General features: G+C 30.2%; 1 protein-coding gene across 1 annotated transcript; it reads left to right on the top strand.

The window, feature by feature from the left end:
• The first annotated feature begins 3,612 nt into the window (after positions 1-3,612).
• On the top strand, positions 3,613-11,793 carry LOC107459845 (protein SRG1). The gene is made up of 4 exons (XM_016078135.3): positions 3,613-3,898; positions 4,907-5,154; positions 5,933-6,260; positions 11,313-11,793. Exons 1-4 carry the CDS (start codon positions 3,638-3,640, stop codon positions 11,568-11,570), a joined length of 1,095 nt encoding a protein of 364 aa, XP_015933621.1. The 5' UTR covers positions 3,613-3,637; the 3' UTR covers positions 11,571-11,793.
• Positions 11,794-17,538: the final 5,745 nt, after the last annotated feature.

Genomic DNA, 17,538 nt, shown 5'->3' with positions numbered 1-17,538 from the left:
CACGAATCGAAACACTAAAGCTCAAGTTATGGGCAATTGAAAAGAAGAGTAAATAGTGTTCTCTTCTCCCTTTTCACTCTCAATCTCAGTTGCAACTCTCACTCTTTGTTATGAATGTGACTGAAATGACCACTCACAAGCTCATATATATGTTGGACTTGGGTCCGATCTAATCGCTTAGCGTTTCGGTTCTTTTGGCCCAACTTTGAGCCAAAACCTTTAGAATTAGCGTCTGATTTTTCAATTTTAATATTTTCCTAAGTTTTTCTACAGCTTTCATCATCGGTACTGTCGACTAATTTATCGGTATAAAATTTTACACAATTTTTCGTAGTTACATTTTTCTACTTGAAAAAATTCACTAATCTAAATCTCACCTTTAAATTTTCAAATTAAGATTTTTAAATTTTTGAACATATTTTGGGCAATCAAATTATTATTTTATTTTAATTAAACAGTTAACAATCTCCGATTCTTACATCTACTGCATGTTCAAATTCAATCTCCCTAATGTATGGCAATAGAATGTCAAACAGGAGATGAACAAGGTCTCAGTTAAAAATAGCAACTAAGGCCTTTAAAAAAGTAGTAACATTTAGTCTTATAAATTAATCTTATCTAACTCGTAAATATTTCTAATATTTATTGTAATTAAATATTCTAAACTTAGTACATAAATAATTTTATTAATAAAATATTTTATTTTATGAATAACATATTCATATAACTACATTAATATTAATTAGTAATATCTAAGTATTAAATAAAAAATAACTTTATGCAAATTTTAAAAAATTCATTTTTCATGTTCAACTATTCTAACATAACTAACGGTCTTTTAGATACTCTAAATCCAACAATACTAATTAATTAAAGAAAAAAAAATCAAACCTAACATGTCAATATTTAATAAGTACTCTAACTACTTATATCTAATTATCCTAATATGTTGAACAAAATTATATAAATATTTTAATAAAATTTCTAACTAATTAACTCAAAATACCTAACATGTTAACTAACTTAATAAAGTTTAAATATGTAAACTAATTAATTACTCAAAAAAAAATTAATTTTAAAATTTAATGTTTCGGCTATGTGAAACATCGCATTTAGTCGGTTGATATCTCCATCGCATACATATTGTTGGAGATCATTTATATTTCAAGTATTAGAACTAAAGATGTTAAAAAATTAATAAAATTTTAAAAATTTCACAAATAATTAAGTGAGTATCACGACTACAACCATTATATATAGGCATTTCAGTAGAATAATGTGACCTTGTTTTTCCCTACGCACATTTTCAAGTACTGATTCTATTTCTTCTGCGCACGTATCTCAAGTACGGAATACTCTTTTTTATTTGTGTCATATCTCAAGTACACCTGAGATATATGCAAATTTTGTTAGGTTATATCTCGGGTGTTCAATTGTCAAAATATGTTTTTAATTAAATTTGGGTAGTCATAATATCCAAGATGTGACTAATTGCACTGATAAATCGGTATTTTATAGTTTATTTTATGTTAATTTCAGTAGATTTTACTCATTATTCTCACACTTATTCATATAAATTATATGTTTTACATTTTTTTTGATTTTGTGTTATGATTGAAAACATGCTTTTTTGGTCTTAATTTAGCTAATTTTAATTCTCTCTTATTACCATTCGATGTCGTGATATGTGTGTTCAGTGTCTTCAGAGATTACAAGACAGGAATGACGTAGAGGATGGAAAAGAAGCATATTAAAGAGGGAGGAAGACAAGGAATTAAAGATTTCATGGACGAGCAACGACGCGCACGCGCGAAGCATGCGTACGTGTGGTTAGGAGAAAAAGCAGAGACGTGCACGCGTATAGCACGCGTATGCGTGATTAGAGGAATGCACATCGATGCACATGCATGAACGACGCGTACGCGTGGAAAGCCGTCACGTGCTACATATCAGTATTCGCCGGGACGATTTCTGGGCTGTTTTTAACCCAGTTTCAAGCCCGAAAATGAAGATTAGAGGCTGCAGAGTTGGGGAATCAGACATACACTTTTCATTATACACACAATTTTAGGTTTTAGATGTAGTTTCTAAAGAGAAAGGCTCTCTCCTATCTCTAAGTTTTAGGGTTCTTAGTCTTATTTCTTCTTAATTTCAGATTTCTACTTTACTTTAATTTAGGTTTCTTCTACTATTATTTGTTCTAACACTTTTGTTATCTATTTCTCATTGTGATTTCCTTGTTTTGCTAATTTAGTTTATGAACTCTTCATGTTCCATTTAATTTCTTATTAATGCAATTTGAGGTATTTTATGTTTATTGCTTCTTCCTTCATTTGTCCTCATTTATATTTTCAATTGGTTGTTTAGATTCAATATTCTCCTATTACTTTTCTATGCTTTTATTCTATACCTTCCAAGTGTTTGATAAAATGCTTGGAAGGATGTTAGAGTATATTTTTCTCCTCTTGGTTTAGGTTGAGTAATTAGTGACTCTCAAGTTATTTGATGCTTTTGTTGGTTGATAATTAGAAGTTGCTAGTTGATTTGAATTCTACAAAAACTAGTCTTTCCTTAGGAGTTGACTAGGACTTGAGGAATCAAATCAATTTATCCACTTGACTTTCCTTCATAGATAGAGGTTGACTAAATAAAAGCAATGGACATTTGTCATCACAATTGATGAGGATAACGAGGATATGATTTCTAGTTCTCATACCTTGCAAAGAGCTTTATTAGTTATCAGTTTAATTCTTGCAATTTACATTTCTTGTTTCTTATCTTAAAAATCCCAAAATATACGTGTCCAAAACCAATAACAAGAACACTTCCCTGTAATTCCTTTGAGAGACGACCCGAGATTTGAATACTTCGGTTTATTTTTATAGGGGTTTGTTACTTGTGACAACCAAATATTTGTACGACAGGATTCTTTGTTGGTTTAGAAACTATACTTGCAACGAGAATTCATTTGTGAAATTCTTTACTCACACAAAAATCCGATCATCATAAACATATCAAATATTGAGTGTTTTATAGATTTTCGTAAATAATATATTTATTTATTGAGTAAAGTTTTGTTTATATTTCTAATATTTGGGATAAATTTTAATGTTGTCTCTAACGTTTAAATCGTCCTGTTTAAATCCCTAATGTTTTAAAATAGATTCAATGTTGTCATACCGTTAGGGATCGAATCTGTTAACAGAATTGACGGTGGGATAAAATTAGATAATTTTAAAACGTTAGGGACTTAAATAGAATGAAAATGTTGCAGACAAAAACGATACATAGAAATAAATTTTAATTTTATCCTTTAATAATATCAATCTTTTACGATTCATAGTTATTCAATTATTTTTTAATCACATCTAAATAAATTACACATAATTATATTACTTTCATTCCAAATAATTATTTCTTTTCTATAATTTTATTCTTAAAAATTTTTACTCATCATAAATATTTATAAAATAACTAGAATCACATTACTTTTTTATTATATATGTATAATAAATGTCACCATCTTTTACAGTAGTTTAACACACAATAATGATTCCTATCTATCTATAAATTCCGCAAATCTAGCATCAAGTGCATTCAGAATAAGGGTGATACGTATTATAATAATATTAGAGCCATGGAAGTGACCTTGAAGAAGAACAACCCATCTGGGACATCAATTCTGGTGCCAAGTGTTCAAGAATTAGCCAAACAAAAATTGTCTAGTGTTCCACCCAGATACATTCAGCCACAACAAGATCATGATCTGGTAATCTCTGAAGTTGATCATGCACTTGAGATTCCAGTTATTGATTTGCAGAGATTGCTTTCTACTGAGTATGGAGATTCTGAATTAGCCAAACTTCATCATGCTTCCAAACATTGGGGATTCTTTCAGGTCTCTTTTCTCACGCCCTATCACTTCTTTAACTTCACTTCCTTCCAAAAATGGTAGCACTTAAAACTGTGCAGTTCAATGAAAAAAATTTTGCGCAACTTTTTTTAAAAAAATTAACTTTTGAATTAAAAGTTTATGTGTTGTACTGTAGACATCGCTAAAAAATTTAATTTTAATCCAAAATGGCTTATTATACTTATAAAAAATTATTTATATACTAAAATCAGTCATTATGTATTTATAAATTTATATTCTTATACTCTTATTTCTCTCAATACATACGTTTCATATATAAGCCTCAATTCTTTAGGTGATTTTTCTTCTGGTTGATTTTAAGAAGGTTCCTATGTTTATTTTACTGAATTTTCAGTGTTTTTGATTTGTTAAATAGTTTTATCTTTTAACTAATAGTTAATTCAAGTCTTAATAATGGAAAACATATATTTTATTTTCATTATGAAAGAAATAAATAAAGAAATTGGGATATTTTCATGAAGAGGAAAAATTGGATACTAATTTTTTTGTTTAATTATTCTGTCGATTTTTATAATTTTTTTTATCAAATTTTTAATTAGATTTTTATATTTTTTTTAATTAAGTCTCTATATTTCTTTTAATTTTATGATTAAGTTCTTTTCATATCAAAAAATTAAAACTAATAGAATATTTCTCTCAAAATATATACGGTTAAATATTTAATTAGATTTTTAATTATAAATAATTTTAATTTATAAAAAAATATTCAATTAACTATAATAACTTTTACACTTAGAAAACTCTAATTATAAAATTAAAAGTAGTGTAGAATTCAATTGAAAAAGAAAAAAGTATAAAGCTAAAATTACTTATAGAAACTAACAGAATAATTAAACAACTTTCTTCAAATCACTTAAAATAGTGATTTGAATTTTTGTTCAAACTAATAATTATTATATAGCTAGGTATTATACCAAATTTAACTCTCTCCCTTTCAATTCATATAAAATCAACTTAATTTTATTATTATAGCTTGTAAACCATGGAGTTAGCACTTGTCTGATTAAGAAGGTAAAGTTGGAGATGCAAGATTTCTTCAACCTTCCAATGTCAGAGAAGAAAAAATATTGGCAAAGTCCAGAACATATGGAAGGGTTTGGACAAGCATTTGTTCAGAGTGAAGATCAGAAACTTGATTGGGCTGATATATTCTATATGCTCACACTACCAAACCACATGAGAGTTCCCCACTTATTTCCACAACTTCCTCTTCCCTTCAGGTTTTATTTAATTTTCATCTTTGTTTGCATGTTTTGTGTGAACAATTGTGTAGCTTGCAAGTTGTGATTATATATGGATGCAATTGCCATGATTGAAAATATATTATGAATTTTATGATAAGTAGCTCTAGCTGCGCATAATGAGATTTTGTTATATTTTTAATTTAAAAATTTTGATTTATATTTTTTTAGGCTCAAAAATAAGATTAAAGTTTTTATACGGAAGTAATATTGCCTTCTCGATCACATATTTTTTTGAGATCGTTAATGTGAAATGTATGGTAGTTTTTATTATTATATAAATATTTTTTTGTTTCTTCCCTATATAATTAATTTTTTGTTTTTTATTATTGTCATGAAATTATTTATTTTAAAATTTAAACTGACAAAAAAACATGTAAAAGATTTTATTTGTAACATATTACTTTAGACAATGATTTCTTTTTTGGTTTGTATGCTTTTTTTAATGTTATTTTATTTTATTTTTGAATAACAAGAATAGAAATTTAGTTTTTTAATTCATAAAAAATTTAATATTATATTATAAAATTATTTATTTAAAAATTTAAACCGGTAAAAGGGTTGCATAATAAAATTTATAATAAATTATCACTTTTTTTGTTTTAAACATTTGGGATAAATGTTAATGTTATCTTTAATTTTTTTTCAAATTAATTTAATATTATTATTCCCACCCTTTAATATCATTGTACAATTGTAGTTGTGAACTTTTAGTATCATTAATTATATGTGTGTACTGGATGCTTTTGCCATGTAGAGAAACTATGGAACTTTACTCACAAGAATTGAAAAACTTAGCCATAATTATTATTACCCAAATGGCTAAGGCTTTGAAGATAGAAGAAGAGGAAATGAGAGAATTATTTGAAGATGGAATTCAAATGATGAGGATGAACTATTATCCTCCATGTCCTGAACCGGAAAAGGTTAATGGTCTCACACCACATTCGGATGCAGTTGGTCTAACTATACTCCTACAAGCCAATGAAGTTGAAGGATTGCAGATAAGAAAGGATAATGGCATTTGGGTTCCTGTTAAACCATTACCTAATGCCTTTGTCATCAACATTGGGGACATATTAGAGGTAATGGACCCGACCATATCAAATTTAAAACATATCAATTATCAAATTGATAGAAATGATAATACTCTTTAAATAACCTTTTACACTGGCGAGTCCAAAAAATAAATAAATAAATAAATAACTTTTTACGCTACAAAAAAAATCGAATACCATTGGATTTAACGATAGAATAAATTTGACGGTATAAATTTTATCGGTGATTATTTATTGGTGAATTTTTTGTCCGCCACTAATTATCGACAGATATAAATTTTTAATTGTAAAATTTTAGAATTTGTTATCGTCGAATTTTTCTTTCAATAAATACGATGGCAATATATTTTTTATTATTAATAATTAAATTAATATTTATTGACGAATTTAATTAATCAATGATAAACTTAAATTTTAATTTCTTAAAAAATTTTATTTTAAAATTCAAAATATATAAAAATTTAAATATTTAAATTTAATGATTTCTAAACTAACAAAATTCAAAATTTTATAATTTCTTATAATAATTTGTCTATAATTTTTAGTTAAAGTTTACGAACAAATTTAAATATCAAAGTTTATTATTAAAAAAAAAAGAATTCAATTAAGCAGAAAAATCAAATTTAAAATGCACCAAACCCTCAATTACAAAAATTGAACAAAATTAAATCAGAAATCGAACGAGCATACCGATGAGCGTTAGAGATTAGGCTATACTAATGCTACTACATTACATAAAAAATCAACCATACCAAACTGTTTATGATACTAACAATTAACAAATTTATCATTCACAACATCAACTATACATTATTATAAATTAAGCCAACAATTATCAAATCAAACACTAATTCATAACCAATAAAAAATTCATTGTCAACTGTCATTCTTATTAAATGTCTGAGACAATTCTAAAAGTTAAAAAATAAATAAGTTTTTTTAGTTACCCAAGATTCAATTCTGGTTCTTCAATTAAATTTAATGGAATTTGATTTATCAAATTATTATTTTGTAGAAATTTGCAACCGTCAAAAAGAGTTTAATAAAAAAACAAAGAATAGAAAAGGTAAATAAACCACAAGGACACTAAATTAAAAATCAATAAAAATAATAAATAAAATAACGTGCAACCTATGTATGATTTACTTGGAAGAGAATGAGTAACTATATATACTCATTTTTATTATTAATTTCTAGCTTCACATTCTCTACAGGTCCATTATAAATAATTTTAATCATGGTAGAAAATAAGACCTACCAACAAATCTATAATTACCATTTTATACCAAACAATGCTTAATTTAATGCAACAATATAATACTAATCTAGATTAAGAAAGATGTACTACATACATATATAATCTATAATGCATCTCGGATCAATTGCAATACAGGAATATGTTCCATGGACAAACCAACAAGCAACGTAGCAAACCACAAGCATAGTGTGAACTAACCACAACATAAAACTAACATTAAAATCCCTAAAACTTAAAATTCTAATAAATAACTTGTATCAAATACTCAAAAAATAGTAACAGTACCATCATTTATATAAATTTTAGAAGAATTATTATCTAAATATACAAATACTATAATAGATAATTTTTCCGATCCAAAATCCTTTAACATTCTATAATGAATGATATCCAAATATGAGAGATAGGTTCAATTTGATTAAACAAAACAACAAATTACAAAGCAGTTGCAGAACGATAAAAGTTGCGGAAGGGACAGTGAAGAATTTACCTTCACTACAAGAAGATTTCTTGGTAGTGATGTGAAGAATCTTAGTGAGAATCCTCATAGTTTTCTTCACTCTGAGGCGCTTGTTCTTGACAAAAGCACGGACAAAAGAGTCGATCAGGACAACTAGAAGTGACAGAAGTAGAAGGAGATGCAGGCGGCAATTGAAGCAGCCGTAGGCGGAGGAAAAAGGTTAGATTTTTTATTAAAAAAAAGAATGGAATAGGGAGAGGGATGAGGGCAACCTACTTGGACGATGGATGAGAGATACAACTCTGACGAAAGAGGGAGTGGCAGCGGCAACTCTTCCAACGGGGGCAGAGACAGAGAGAGCAACTTTGCTTGAGATAATAAAACACGATACAGGTAACTTGACGTTGACTTTGGAGGAGAATGGGGGTGGACAGCACTGGCGGAGAATGGCCAGAGGGGCTAGCAGAGGTAGTTGCAGGGGAGAGAGAAGAGAGAAGAGAATGGGGGAAAGAGAAGGATGTGCTCGAAAGTGAGGGGAGAGGAACACATTTTAAATTTAGATCAGATTTATCGTCGGATTTATCGTCGAATTTACCGACAGATAAATTCGATGGTAATGCATTACGTAAAATATAGCGTTCTGATCATTCTGACAGTAATTCTCGTAACAATTTTTCTTTTTTTCCTCTAAATATTATTGGCAGATTTATTGACAAAAAATCTAATCTGATGATAACTTTTTTACTCGATCAATTTATTGTCAAAGATAAACCTATTGCTAATGTCTGACACTAAATTCGATGATATTTTCTATTATATTGAGTATTTAGATTCAGTTTTTATTAAATTTATTAAGTTTTGTTTTGATCCAAATAATTTTCAAAAGTAAATGATTTGGGTCCATTTAAATTTAGATTATTATATGATCATGATTCAAGGTGTTTCAAAAAATAATGATGTTTGATTGAAAATTTATTTATAGTTGTTTTTATAAATGAATATTAGGCAAATGAATTAAATAAACTCGGACGGATCCAGAAGTAGCAAAGGGGGCACTATCACAATGCAACTAAGATCTTAAAAATATGGGTTATGTTAGGTAATCAAGGGCTTTTTTAAATAATATGAACAACGGGTCTTAAAATTGGCCTAATTCAAGTAAAATACACTACATCCTCAAATTACTCATCTAAATCTTAATATTAGAATAACCATCCATTAGGGATATTTATGGGCCGGATAAAACCGGATTTAATGTGATCCAAATCCGGCCCGAATTATATACCAGGACCATTTGGTAGACCCAAACCCGGACCTAAGACCCGATGAAACCTACACACTTTCAGGCCACGATTATACTGGATAAAAATTGGGTGAAAACCGGGCCGTTAACATAACATTACCTTGATACCTTCTTGTAAGCTAGCATGTGAAAATATCCAAATTTCCAAGACTCCAACCATTATTTGACATGGTAAAATTCACTTAGAAAAATATAACAAGAACCAACCCTTCTCTAAAATTAAAGCATAACCACAATCAATACTAATATTGTCTAATAACACCAAATATTCAAATCAATACAAATAACACAATATTATGCATTAGTCTAAAGTCTTATGCATTTTAAATATAAAACATTAACTTATAGTCTTAGAATGACTAATAACACAAAATATTAAGGCTTACAATACTTAAATTTCACATAAAAATAGTCATCTTTCATTACTAATAACACAAAATATTAATTGTGTATGATGATCAGACCAAGTTCGGGTGACCCGAGGTATGATCCGGACCTGACTGAAATAATGACCGGGTCTATTTTTGAGACCCTTATCCAACCCTAGACCTGATAAAATTACACCAAATTAGCCCCTAAAATATTCGAAACCGGGCCGGGCCATGTACACACCTACCATCCACACACCTAGTGAATTAAACCTCCTATATATCCAATTATTCACATTATTTAATATTTTTATTATCTACCTATACTTTTCCTAAAACTATTAGCAATTATATAGATGTATATATTTATCACTAATGTATTTGTTCCCATAATAAAATATAACTGATTCTTTTAAGTTTTATATTAAAAGAAATTTAAGTTGATTAAAATTAAAATATAATAAGTTATCTTTTAAAATTTGATTTGTATCGAAACTAAAAATAAATAAATAAATATATCAAGTCAATAAAAATAGAATATATTATGATGCCAAATTTTGAAATAGTAGTTAGTTAATTAAATTAAGAAATTTTAAATTTACTTTCCTAAATATAATTGATTTTCTTTTCAAAGAAAGAATGATTCAAATAATAAAGTATTTCATCTATATATTAATATTATTATTTATTTTAATGTTATGCTTTATTTTTTTATTTTAACACGTTTAAATGGTCTTCTATCTTTAACAGCTATTTTGTTTAAGATAATTTTTATACAATGAATATTATAATAAGTAGACTTCCTAATTGATGAATAGATAATAATAATAAATAGTTGAATGATATTGTTTAAGAATAATATAGCTAGGTAAAAGAAATGATATTTTAAATTATTTTTTTATGCGTTAATTAATTTATTAGAGATTTAATTTGACACTATATATTACAAAATTATCCCTATATATATTTTTGCCCCACCCCTATATATGGTTTTGGATTTATCACTGCATACAAAATTATCCCTATATATTTATCACTGCGGTAGAATTATGATATAAATTTTCTTTGTTTTTTCTTACTTTTTCGAGACAAAAAGTATCTCTAAAAACTGGGGCAGGGTCCATACTAGAAAAAATTGTCTATAATACCAAAACCATGTGTTAAATGCATACTACTACCGTTCCAAAAGAGAAAAATAAATAAATAAATAAATAAAAGAAAAAGTGAATGCGTCTGCAATAGTGCAATTAGAGGAATATCGAAGGAAACACCACCTTTAGTGTAAAAAAAATGAATCATTAATATTAATTTAGATATTATTAAAAATATAACTATTTATATTATTCTTTTATTAATTTAAATTAAAAAATAGTTTTATGATATAATATTAGTCAAGAATTCAATCTTTAGCAAACTAAAAAAATATATAAAGTAAATAGAAAGAAAAAAGCTTATACAAAAAATTAAACAAATATAAAAAAAATTCTTGTTTAAAAAACGTGTTATTAGAGATATAATTATCTTTTATTGCTTTTTCCTATCAAATATAATGCAAAAACAAAGAAAAATAATCACCTAACACTTTTCGTAAAACAATATTTGTCTTCAATTGTAAAGGGAACGCATTTATTGTTATTAAACTAATTAACCTTGGTACTTAAATTATTTATTGTGTTTTTTCACTTGCCAGATTATAACCAATGGAGTATACCAAAGTATCGAACATCGATCAATGGTGAACAATAAAAAAGAAAGACTTTCAATTGCTACATTTTATAGTCCTAAAGAAGATGCTATGCTAGGTCCTGCACAAAGCTTGATCACTGAACAAACACCAGCACGGTTCAAAAGTGTTGGAGTAATGGAATACTTTGAGGGTTTTTTTGCCCAAAAACTTATTGGAAAGTCTTACATAGATGTCATGAAAATAGAAAATCATCATGATTGAAATAAATCTAACTTTATTTTGTTTGATCTAAGGCACTCTAATAATATCCCATGCTATATATATACATTTGTAGCCCAATGAATGCATTCATGATGCATCGTTTCTTGGTACATCATAGTGGTTAATATCTTTCAATGTTGTTGTTCATGCACTTGTGCATTCCAATAAAGGATATATGGTGTTGTACCAATATTTGAGAAATTAAATTCCTATTTTATGTTAACTTTTTGTCCGAATTGTAATTTTTTTAATTTTACTATCTTTGATACATAACGTTTGTTCTCCATAAGGTTCAATATATCTCTTATTTTTTTATATTATTAATATATCATGTTAAAATAACAAATAATTGTAATAAAAAGACCGATCAAATCTATAGAACATGTAATTTGAAAAATTAAAATATTATATCAAGGTATTATTATTTAATTTGTGAAATAAATAGTATATAACAAACATCTTGATTTTTTAAGATTTTTTTGAATAAATAAATTTCATATCTACTCGTTTAAACATTTTTAAAATATTTTTTATAGTTTTAAAACACTCTCTCACAATTTCACAGGTAATCTATAGCACATGCAGGGACTGTAAAATAGACTAATAAGAGCAATGTTAGGGGTAAGTAACATTTGTGATTAGTAGCCATCAACTAGCCATCAATGATGATTTGATAGTGTGAGATTGGTGTGAGATTCCATCCAATGGCTCACTTTTTTCTGTTAATTACATGCTGGCCAAAATGCAATAAAATTGCTGGCCCCTAAACTTTTTCTTTTTAAAAAGGATAGCGATATATATCAGATCTTTCAAATAATTTTCACATTTTATCTATTCTTTCTTCTTACTCATAAAGACAAATTTACTAAATGACTAGTAAGCGTATAGTCGTTGTTCATCTAAATATAATAGTATCATGTGAAGATGATAGTGCATGTTTTAAATGTAATGATTCTATTATTATGCATATTTAGCGATTGCATTCGTTGACATAATTTAAAAGTTTGATTTTGGTCAATGTAAAAATGTTTAAAATTATGCACGTTCGAAAAATTGGGTATTAAACATTTCATTAGACACCATACAGAATATTTAGTATAAAGTATTTTAACTAAAGGATGATAATCATGTGTGAACTATATTTGATTACTATAGAAAAATTGTGTGTGATCACTTAAAATAGTGATTTGAATTTTTATTAAAACTAATAATTATTATATAGGTATTATACCAAATTTAATTCTCTCCCTTTCAAATTCATATAAAATCAATAGTTTCATTCATTTATCTAGCTATATGTATGGTTAATATATAGTTATAATGAACAATCAACTTAATTTTGTTATTATTATAGCTTGTAAACCATGGTGTTTGCACTTGTCTGATTGAGAAGGTAAAGTTGGAGATGCAAGATTTCTTCAACCTTCCAATGTCAGAGAAGAAAACATTTTTGCAAAGTCCAGAACATATATATGGAGGGGTTTGGACAAGCATTTGTTCAGAGAGAAGACCAGACACGTGATTGGCCTAATATATTCTATATGCTCACACTACCAAATCACATGAGAATTCCCCACTTATTTCCACAACTTTCTCTCCCCTTCAGGTTTATTTAATTTTCATCTTTATTTGCATGTTTTGTGTGAACAATTGTGTAGCTTGCAAGTTGTGATTATATATGGATGCAATTGCCATAATTGAAAATATATTATGAATTTTATGATAAGTAGTTCTAGCTGCACATAGTGAGATTTTGTTATATTTTTAATTTAAAAATTTTTATTTATATTTTTTTAGGTTCAGACATAAGATTAAAGTTTTTTTTACAGAAATAATATTATCTTTTCGATCACATAATTATTTACTATTACTAAAATGTGTTTTCCTCTTAATTTGTGCAATTTATTTTTTTGAGACCGTTAATGTGAAATGTATGGTAGTTTTTATTATTATATAAATATTTTTTGGAAAAGTATGAAGAGCCAATGAAACATTTATACAATGTGTACAATAGAGGTTTATGGAGTATTAGAGATATAATTATTAGTGTTACATTTTCTCATCAGTTGAAGCTTTTGGGATGAGTAATATCATGATATGGTATTAAAGTGCTAGATTCGAAAGGTCAAGAGTTCAATACTTGGTGAACCCAAAAATTAAACTAATTTTTCGAGAAGATGTTTATTATCCCTTGTATTCGGATGGTTATTCTAAATAGTATATGGGGATGTTCATTTCGTAACTCAATAGCCATTGTACACATTGTACAAATAGTCCATTGTCTCCCTAGCGGGATCCATATTTTTTTGTTTTGTCCCTTCTAATTAATCTTTTGTTTCTACTATTGTCATGAAATTATTTATTTTAAAATTTAAACTAATAAAAAAATATGAAAAAGATTTTATGTGTAACATATTACTTTAGATAATAATTTTTTTAGACAATATTTTATTTTATTTGTAACAAATTGGATTCTCAAATTTAAAAAAATAGCTTTAGTTTGTTTAATTGTTTATCTATTATTAATTTAATAACAATTTTAATTTGTCTAATTGCTTATCTGTTATTAATTTAATAATAGTTTTAGTTTGCCTAATTGTCTAATTGCCTAATTGCCTAGTTTTAGTTTGTCTAATTGCCTAATGAATTTATTAATTTAATAAATAATAGTTTTGGTTTGCCTAATTACTTATATGTTATCAACTGTTATCTGAACTCTTTGCTGTATCTGTCTTTTAGTTGTGGTGACAGTTTGTCACATGACAAATTCTCAATCTATTGTCATGTGGAAGGATGTTCATGATACTGCTAAAAATTTCTGATATAATTTTCGATTGGTTGACCATCAATCTACAAACTAAGATAATAAATAATATCTTGGAGTGTAATAATCACTTCATCCTATAAAAAATAATAACTGTGAATTTTGGATCTCCATCATTCTAATACAAAGAACAAGACATTATCAAACATAAATTTCTTTAATTCTCTTCCATATCTAAATCCAATCTCCTTAATGTAAGGTAATAGGTGGTCATGGGAGATGGACAAGATCTCATGTGATAACAACAACCAACGCCTTTGCAAGAATAACAATATTTAGTCTTATAAATTAATTTATCTTTTTTTTTTGAAACATAGGAAGCTCAATACATTAAAGTGGAGCATAAAATAAAGAAGAAGATACACAACAAGCTACCAACCAAACAATACCTAACACCCCAGACCTAACAACAGCCTCCCCCAGAATCATCACCACGCCATTCTGTATAGCTCATCACCGTCTTTGTGTGGATTACCTCCAGGCTTGCTCTTGTATTCTTAAAGATTCGTGCATTCCGTTCCAACCAGATGTTCCAAATAACTGCAAAGAACACTGTCATCCACATCTTCTGCCCTACCACGCTGTCCTCCCGACCTGATGACAACCTCACTGGCCTTAACCTCTCATGCAGCTGATTGACAAGTTCTAGCTCCCATTGGAACAACTCCCTCCTCCATTGGAAATTCCAAATCCAATCAAGCCCATCCCAAAAGCCACAGTCCCCAATTAGAAGTCCTTGCTGGCTTGAGATAGAGTATAGTCTCGGATAACTCCCTTTGAGAACACCCCCTTGAATCCAGTTATCTTCCCAAAATCGGGTTTGCATACCATTGCCTATTTCCATTGCCAGTCCACTTACCATTTTATCCCGAATCCGCGGTTCTTTTATATTCAGCTGACAGATGTCCCTCCAAGGCCCTCCTTTTACTTGTAAAGGCTGAGTTGCCAATATTACATTCGGGTTCAACTTGTTACACGAACAAACAATCTTCTTCCACAGCGGGCAATCCTCCTTTGAAAACCGCCACCACCACTTAAACAGGAGCGCTGTGTTCCTTAGCATTGCATCACCAACCCCCAAGCCCCCCACCTTTTTTGGAGCCTGTACTAGCTCCCACTTAACCATAGGTATACCAGAGTTACCATTCTCCTTACACCACATAAAGTTCCGTTGTAGAGTGATCAGCTTGTCTGCCACGGCTTTCGGCATCTTGTACAGACTAAGATAATATATGGGAAGACTATTCAGTACCGACTTGATAAGGACCAGCTTCCCTGATTTATTCAACACCTTCGCTTTCCACAAGCTAAGCTTCTGTTCCACCTTATCAATGATTGGTTTCCAAGTCTTTACTAGCCGCGGATTTGCACCTAAAGAAATTCCCAAGTATCTTACCGGTAGAGCAGCTTGCTGGCATCCCAGTATTCCACATGCCTGATCAATCCATCTTTGCTCACAGTTCACCGATATCAGATTTGATTTTTCAAAATTGATGCTCAGCCCCGACATCAACTCAAAGCACCGCAACAGTCTCTTATAGTTAACAATTGTTTCAGTCTCCGGCGGGCAGAACAAGATAGTGTCATCCGCAAACTGTAAGTGTGACAGTTCAATATGATCTCCCCCTACCAGCAGTGGAGCAATGCGTCCGTTCCTGACAGCTTCCCCCAACATCCGATGCAAAACATCAACCACTAAAACGAACAGCAGTGGAGAGAGCGGGTCCCCTTGTCTTAGTCCCCTCTCCATCTTGAATGGCTTAGACGGTGACCCATTCACCAAGACTGCCATGGTAGCCGTAGTAACACCCTCCTTCACCCAACTCCTCCATCTTTGGCCAAAGCCCATTTTCTGGAGCACAATATCAACAAAACTCCATCGCACTCTGTCATAGGCCTTTTGAAAATCCAGTTTGATAATGGCTGCTGTCTTTTTCCGGGTCTTCAGCCAATGAACCGTCTCGCAGGCTATGAGGGCGCCATCATGAATTTTCCTTCCCTTAACAAACGCAGTTTGAGTCTCTCCGACCAACCCCGGCATCACAGCTCGCATTCTTCTCACCAACACCTTCGAAATCACTTTATACACACACCCCACCATACTAATTGGCCGAAAATCCTTCACCTCCTTTGCACCTTCAAACTTTGGAGCTAGTGTCACCCAAGTGACATTGGCATCCGTTGGCATCTTCGCACTTTGAAAGAACCCCAATACCGCAGCAATGAAATCCCGCCCAATGTCCTCCCAGCATTTCTTTATGAAGTTCATGTTATACCCATCACTCCCTGGGGCCTTGGAAGATTCGCAGTCCCACACAGCCTCCTTGATTTCCTCCTCCGTTGGCATTGCTTCTAAAGCTTCAGCCTCAGCCCTATGGATACACTTTACTAAGCCATCCCTGATTCCAATCCTCGGAACATATTCTTGTCTATATAACTCCTTATAGAAACCTCGAATCGCACCTTTTATTCTCGCCTGATTCCGCACAAGTCTTCCATGTATCATTAGTGCGTCGATCCTGTTATTCCGTCTTCTGGCTGAGGCAATGTTATGAAAGTATCTGGTATTCTTATCCATGTTTGCAGCATGCTTAGATCGAGACATCTGTTTCCAGTGCAATTCCTTTCTAATGTACCATTTTGAACAAAAGCTCACAAGCGCCTTCCGTCGAGCCTCTGTTGTACCATCATAAATTCCATCACTGACTAAATTGTCTAGCCTGGTAAGCTCCTCCTCAAACCTCAGAAGTCTCTTATCCATGTCCCTGAAGTTCTCCTTGTGCCATTTCCGCAATGGTTCTGTTAAAGCCCTCAGTTTGCACGTGAACTGCGCTTCTCCGAGGCTTTGCCATTCATCCTTCACCATTCTCAGAAACCCCTCATGCGTAAACCAGGAATCCAGACTTCTGAACGGTCGAGGTGCCCCTCCGAATCTTGTCCCTTCCAATATCAATGGACAGTGATCGGATAGCCCCCTTGGGCCACCTTTTATCCTAATATCCGGAAACTGCTCAGTCCATTCAACAGTCACCATCACTCTATCAATCCGATTACAAGACCGCCCCCTAAACCATGTAAACTTCCTATCCGTAAGAGGCAAATCAATCAACTGCATGTCATGCACCCATCCCTTAAACTCTTCCG

Source organism: Arachis duranensis, chromosome 7 (assembly GCF_000817695.3).
Source record: "Arachis duranensis cultivar V14167 chromosome 7, aradu.V14167.gnm2.J7QH, whole genome shotgun sequence".
In the NCBI taxonomy this organism is placed as follows: Eukaryota; Viridiplantae; Streptophyta; class Magnoliopsida; order Fabales; family Fabaceae; genus Arachis; species Arachis duranensis.
Note: the sequence above shows the minus strand (reverse complement) of the source record. Positions and strands in the feature narration are given on the sequence as shown.